The 7,331-nt window shown below is 42.7% G+C and overlaps 1 protein-coding gene across 3 annotated transcripts in view; it reads left to right on the forward strand.

Moving 5' to 3' along the window:
- The window catches only part of ap1s1 (adaptor related protein complex 1 subunit sigma 1), a 12,341-nt gene extending 5,231 nt beyond the window's left edge, over nucleotides 1-7,110 (forward strand). The window contains exons 3-6 of one of the 3 annotated variants that reach the window (XM_023405360.2): nucleotides 1,478-1,586; nucleotides 1,692-1,829; nucleotides 2,837-5,039; nucleotides 5,079-7,110. In XM_023405360.2, coding sequence (XP_023261128.1) covers nucleotides 1,478-1,586; nucleotides 1,692-1,829; nucleotides 2,837-2,884 — 295 coding nt within the window. In that variant the 3' untranslated portion in view covers nucleotides 2,885-5,039; nucleotides 5,079-7,110. The remainder of the gene's footprint in view (nucleotides 1-1,477; nucleotides 1,587-1,691; nucleotides 1,830-2,836; nucleotides 5,040-5,078) is intronic. The other 2 variants (XM_087173708.1, XM_087173709.1) reach the window with 2 other exon arrangements.
- The last annotated feature ends 221 nt before the right edge of the window (nucleotides 7,111-7,331 follow it).

A 7,331-nucleotide genomic window follows, 5' to 3' on the forward strand; every position in this document is an offset into this window, starting at 1 on the left:
ACACACACACACACACACACACAGGCTCAGTACTGTGAGCAGAATGCAGAGGTGGACTAAGAAAACTGTGTGTGGGTGATGTGTTGAGGGATTTCCTGCAGTAGAGACGAACTCCACTGTAATAGAAGCTCTGCTGTTTTTACAAACCTTTTAAAATGATCATGAAGTGTAAACCTCAGTTCACATATTCAATGATTATCCATTAATTGATTGCTTATCCATTAATCAGTTCCAGCTCCCTGATGTGTCAGCTGGCAGCAGTTCTTGGTTTTTCTCTGTTGGTTGGATAAAACATGATCAGGTTACTCTGGGCTCAGGGTGATGTGTCCTTAAATTCTGATCTTTAATTCAACAATAGATTAATGACGATGAAACAAATGCTTAGTTTAGAGTTTAATGATTTATGCAGACATCATATTTTCACAAACACACAAGCAGACACTGATCTGAGATCATACAACCCAGGTCTGAACTCGGTGTTAATGGACTAAAGACTGGTGCTCCATCTGGAGAGGGTGTGGTCCCAGACAGAGTTGTTAAATTCATCTGCTGTAAATGATTCATTAACTGATTCGTAATAGTATGACATCACTTAAACTGTCCAATGAATGAGCTGTCTGTCAGTACATGTGACGTCGTGCCCTCAGCTCTTGTGTGTGATCGTGGCAGTTGACAGAATGAAGCTGGAGGTCACTCAGGGTGGTGTTAATGTAAACAAGCTCCTCTGTAGGCAGTGTCAACAGAGACGGGCTCAGACTGTTCATGATGCAGTCTGGGTAATGTAGTAACTTTCAGCTGTAAAGGTCTAAACAGTCAGACAGTATTTGTACTCATCACTGGGCAGCTTCCATCCATCATCAGTTTCCTCTGAACCAGCACCTAGTGGACCATGAAGGAACTACAGCTTCACTTTGTGTGTGCGTGTCGACTTAGTGGTTGTAACTTCATGTTTTAAGTTATTTTAATTCATTAAAGTTCCTCTCCAGACATGTTTTAAACTCTGTAAAATCCTCTGCTATGATTCATATTTTGTTTCACACATAAAAGTGGCAAAAAAAAGGAAACTGGGTCTGAAGCTCATCTACTCTTACTTCCTGATCCTAATGCTAACTCTTTCTCTCTGTACTGACAAGGTTTCAGGTTTATTTAGCCCCGCCCCCCCTGTCCCCCTGTCTGAATCTGTGTTTATGAGACTGTCATTGGTTCACTGCAGTTCAAGGTGGAAACACTCAGTCATGGTGATGATGATTATTTCTCTCATCATATGTCTGTATGATATAAAACATTTCATATGGATGTTAACAAGGTGAAACACTTGATTTTCATCAGAGGGAGATTTAAGAGAGTGTGTGTTTCAGTCTGCCCTGCAAATTCATCAATCATATGATGTGTTATTATATTGATGTGTTGTTTGTGTGTGTGTGTGTGTGTGTGCGTGTGTGTGTGCGTGTGTGTGTGTGTGTGTGTGTTCCTGCAGGTATGCCAGCCTGTATTTCTGCTGTGCGATAGAGGAGCAGGACAACGAGCTCATCACTCTGGAGGTGATCCACCGCTTCGTGGAGCTGCTGGATAAATACTTTGGCAGCGTGAGTCAAATGTTTCCGATATTCATCTGCTAATTAAAGGTGACAGAAGTCAACTGTGACGACTCTGATGTACAGAGCGCTGACGACTGGTGTGTGTCTGTGCAGGTGTGTGAGCTGGACATCATCTTTAACTTTGAGAAGGCGTACTTCATTCTGGATGAGTTCCTGATGGGAGGAGAGATCCAGGACACGTCTAAGAAGAGTGTCCTCAAAGCCATCGAACAGGCCGACCTTCTGCAGGAGGTAATCTGATTGACAGCTGATGCTCATGCTGGAGCTTCTCACTTCCTGTCACTGACAGTCACATTAGTCTGACCCACAGATCCACAGGTCATGTGACCTGCATCAATTCTGATAACATGGCGGAGACAAGAACGGGCTTCTTCTCATTAACTGTCCTCCAACAAAACTGAATACTAATCTTTTCAGTGTCAATAACGTGAAATAATTTACCACTTTAATTAGTTTTTATCCAAAAAAGAAGACGACATTATTACGAAGGAGTATTAGGGCCATGGATGAGGAAAAAAATGAGGACTTTTTTTTTTTTTCATCATGCAAAAAGGTCGAACTGACTCAGAAGAGGAAGATTTTTTTTTTAATTTATTTTGAATTTCAAGAATAAAGTCGGAATGTTGAGAATAAAGTCAACTCTCCCGGTCTTTTTCCATGCCTCTGTCAGCGCGCAGTCGCTCCAGGCATCCTCACAAGCGCACAACGGATGTGATGAAGTAGTCTGCTATTATCTTGGTGTCGTTGTTTGTTCTGCAGGCCTCCATTCACACTACATAGCAACTAAAACCATCAGTACAACCATAGATACCAATGCCATACGGCTTCAGCTTATTGTACGAATCGATGATGCCACAGCGCGTTGAGACCTTTGTTGTGGTAACGCCTGTGTCTTAACCTGAGATCACAGGTGTGATCACTTCTGTTGCTCCAACTTACATCAAGGACTTATTAACCCCCTGTTTAACTGGGCGTTCACTGAGATCAGTGGGTGTAGCTCTGCTGGTTGTTCTAAAGTTTATTACTATAGTTCATTTGTTGTGGTTTATAGTCCAGGCTCTGGTCTGCCACAGCCTGGATGATGTTTATATTCCAGTGCTGTATAATGTGATAATGTAACTGTACCTGTAAGTGTAGGAGTACCTTTAGGTATAGGTGTACCTGTAGATGTACCTTTAGGTGTAGGAGATTTGAAGTACACCTGAGTCCACCTTTATGTCTGTGTGTTTCCTTTGCAGGAGGACGAGTCCCCCAGGAGTGTGCTGGAGGAGATGGGCTTGGCATAGTACACGTCAGTGCTGAGAGAGACTGTAGATACTGAGGTGGAGGGCTGGATGAGAGGGGACGGGACAGAATCTGGATCTGAACAGTCTGGGACTGAGGATGTGTGGGGACTGATCTACAGGGTTTACCTGGGAGGAGACTCGGTCAGGATCCTTTCACTGACAGGCCCTTCAGCTCTGTGTGTGTGTGTGTGTGTGTGTGTGTGTGTGTGTGTGTGTGTGTGTGTGCGTGTGTGTGCGTGTGCTTGTGTGTGTGTGTTACAGGAAATGGGGAACACTGAAACTCATGTGTGCAGGGGGATTGTGTGTTCAGATGTTACAGTCCAGCTTTGCTGTCAGTGAGTTCAGAAGAGAACCACAGTGAGAACACAGTGGACACTGATGTTAGAGTCACAGTGAGGCAGTTGAACCGTCTCACCTTGTGGTGTGTGAGGTTTTGGATGTGGACTGGTCTGAGTAATAAGAAAAATAATAACTGGACATCACTCCAGTCAAACGTCTGATGTTCCTCTAGATTTTCATCATATCTCACGTAAAGACTAGAACCAATCTCTGAACGTTCTCGACCCCGTCTGCTCTCATCCCCAGTCCCTCTGGGTTCTACTTTAATATCTGAAATATTTAATTAACAGGTCACAATGTAAAGTCTCATTTTTAAACCGTTCATTAATTTCCTACAAACAGCTGGACGCTGTCGTTCCTCTGTCACTCGTACAGGAGGAAACCGCGACTTTGTTGGGGACTATTTTCAGTGGCGGATTAATCTACATTTGAAGCTGTAGTGAGTATGTGGGGCAGCAGGACAGTGATAAATTATAATAAATAATTTAATAAACAGTGGAGGTCTGAGGCTCAGAGGAGAAACACAGATCAGGTCTTGGACACACACACACACACACACACACACAGTCCTGAGCCAGATCAGGTCTGTGGTTGTTTTGGTCTGAGGTTTGTTGACAATCATAAAAATCTAAAATATCATCAGACCTCTAAAGAAAGATTCTGTTTTTACAAACCTTTTGTCGTAGCCTTATTCCTGTCATAACAAGGAAAATAACACAACAGGTGTGTTGAGATTAAAGAAACAGAAATCTATCAGTCCTCCATTATACTCTGTACATCAGAGTCGTCACAGTTATTTAAATCTGAAACAGGAAGTGACAACATTCACCTCCAGTCTCTGATGATTTAGATCGTGTGATAGATGATATGTGGATTACATCATAAAGCCATACAGAGTCATTAAGTCCTCAGACCTGAGCTATGAAGACCCCCTGACCCCATAACCAACAGGACTGAGACCTGCTCAGCTTCCTGTGTTCCAGTCTCCAGCTGTTCTGTCACTGCTTCATCCAGATGTTGTTACAATCATGTTATTTTATTACATTTATCTGAACATATTTGATGTTTTAAGAATTTCTCACGAAGGCGTAAAGGAGTTTGACTGTTTAAATTCACTCTTGTGTTTTGATTGGCTTATAACAAACACACGTTACCGAGGGTGATGAGCTGTGGGACAGTGATCAATGAACCAAAGACACCTGAGCCTAAAACAGCTGGTTAACATATGTACCATCAGTGGAATGATGGACCAGCTGAGATGGAAATGTTGAATCACGTCCAATCACATTGTTAGTTTCCTCCAGGAAGCAGGAACTGGACCTGGACCTTGTTCTGCTGCTGCTGGTTCTACATGTTGAGACCAGATTGACTTAATTAAATTAATCTGAATATTAGACAAATATAGCTTCTGTCCTGTAGAGATTATTAGTGTTTTAATGATTCATCTTTATTGTGTAGTTGATGATGATGTTGGTCTGAACTGATGCAGCAGCTGCTGCTGGAGGGATGAAGGTAAAGGAAAGAGCAGGATCAGAATCAGGTACTCCTCCTGGAAGAAGTTTCTCTTTAACTTGTTCTTCATGTTCACTCAGCTGAGCTCTTCAGAAAGACAAGGGTTTCAAAAGCAAAGGGTTTGACAGGACCAGTTTTCACTGTCTTTAACACATCTGGAACGAGTTTCCCTAAATCCAGAGATACACAAATGTAAACAGATTATTTTCTTCTTTGATTAGAGCTTAAAGTACAAAATCCAGTCACTGTCACCGTCACTGTTGATACTGTGATGGTGCAGCTACTGAAGGTGCAGCTACTGAAGGTGCAGCTACTGAAGGTACTGATGGCGCAGGTACTGAAGGTACTGATGGTGCTGATGGTACTGATGGCGCAGGTACTGAAGGTACTGATGGTACTGATGGCGCAGGTACTGAAGGTACTGATGGCGCAGGTACTGAAGGTACGCGTACTGTCAGTACTTCATGAAAATCTTTGATGTAACATACAGGTGGCTGTAATGGTTCCTGAGGGAAAAATGGTGGATGGTTGTGATGTGGGTCAAGGAAAGTTACTGTCTTCCTCAATAAGTTGCTTCAATGCAACCATATCAAAGTAAGGACTGACATAAAGAGTTGTGTGTTTCTGAGGTTGAAGATGTTGAGGATGCTGTGATGAAGGTTACAGCTCTTACACGGTGAGCAGCTTGGTTCTCACTGACTGCGTCTGTAGTCGTCCCCACCCGCCAATCATTATCACTCCTGCAGTGATGCTGTTCCTGGAGTCTAATTTATTTGTTTTTAACTCCACGTCTGTGGCTGCTCCAAGTTTCCTGTGTCTAACAGCCTCCGAGCCTCAGCACTCCTCCTCAGAAAGAGTCAGATTCAGGGGGTCAGCTACAGACAGGTGACAGTGTCCCCACCCACAGGCCGGAGGGGCCATTGATAGTTGGATGGCAGTGATGTGAATCATAAGCTAGCTGAATAAGATAACAGATTTGTCCTCTGCTGAACGTCACATAGCCTGCTGATCATGTTGACTCAGAGCTGAGTGAATATTGAACTGTAACAGTGAAACTGTTGTAGGTCCTGCATCCAGGACACTGGTACACATCCCAGACTAACTCTGATGGAGGAAGCTCAGCATCTGAACTCTGGCTGCTGTGGGAGTGAGGGCTCACTGTGTGGTGTTAGTGTTCACGTGTAGAGAAACAAAGAAGAAGAGAGGCAGAGTTATGATCTGCTGTGAAAGAAAGATTGTGCACTGTGTGGACCAGATTGCGGAGTGATGTGTAGGCCAGCATTAGGGATAAATGAGCTCTGAGGTCGTCGTCAGTGAACATTATATTCATGAATCTGTCTTAAGTTTAAATCAGAACTTAGACTGTGATCTCAGAGTTTGAATGTGTCCTGATCCTGTCACACTAAAGGCCTCATTTTGTTTAAGCATGGTTAATCCACCAGTTACACCAGTTCCATCAGTAACATCCTTTGCATCAGTTACATACATTTATCCATCAATTCCATCAATGAATCCATCAGTTACATTAATTAATCCATCAATTCCATCAGATCCATCAATTACTCTATCAGTTACATCAATGAATCCATCAATGAATCAATCAATTACATCAGTTAATCCATCAATTCCATCAGTCAATCCATCAATTACATCAGTTGTTACATCAGTTACACTGGTTTTTTCCATCAGTTACCTTAGTTGCATCATTTCCATCAGTTAATCCATCAGTCCCATCAATTACACCAGTTGTTCCACCAGTTCCACCAGTTGTTCGATTAGCTAAACCAGTTCTATCAGTTACATCAGTAACACCAGTTACAGCAGTTACACCATTTCCATCAATATCATCAGTTACACCAGTTGTTACATCAGTAACATCAGTAACACCGGTCTCATCAGTTCCACCATGTTTCATGTGTCTGAACCTCCTGACTGAGTCTGATCTCTCTGAACGGAGTCTGTTGTTGAGTCCTGATGCAGATGGTGTCTCTGAAGGCACTGAGGTGGTTCACAAAAATGATGGAGGTAACATTCATACCCCGCCCACCTCCATTAATCAGACCAAGTCCCGTATGAGGTGGGACCCAGCTCCTCAGTGGGTCCAGATGTTTGATTCTAATCCTCCTTACCTCCTTCTTTAAACCTTCATCCACTGTAAGACTGAGTCTCTGGTGGGTCAGACTTCAGTGAATGTGGTGATTGTCTTGTTCTTAAATGACTTTATGTAAAAGAAGATTCTGGTTCCTTGAGGAAGATGAGTGATGAAGGTGGGGAGCTGCACAGGGCCGTAGTGTAGGAAGTGAATCTGTTCTGCAGGATAAAGGGATCAATGTGTGAATGTAATTTTATAAAGAAATAAAACATTTTAAGCTAAATTCAACTGTTTGTTCCTGATGTTTGTTCCTGGTGTTTTGTTTCTACTGTACTGAAAACAAATGCTCCACATCACCAGTTCTCCAAACGACCGGTCAGCCAGGTTTAGTACAGAGACATACATAAACCCTATTTATGAGCCTCCTTCTTTAATGAACCACATCACAAAGGTTATAGGTCATCAACAACTCATATGATACACATCATTTTGTAAACAGCTGTT

Source organism: Seriola lalandi, unplaced genomic scaffold (genome assembly GCF_002814215.2).
Source record: "Seriola lalandi dorsalis isolate HSWRI2012SDOR001 ecotype SW California unplaced genomic scaffold, Sedor1 jcf7180002054275, whole genome shotgun sequence".
NCBI lineage: Eukaryota > Metazoa > Chordata > Actinopteri > Carangiformes > Carangidae > Seriola > Seriola lalandi.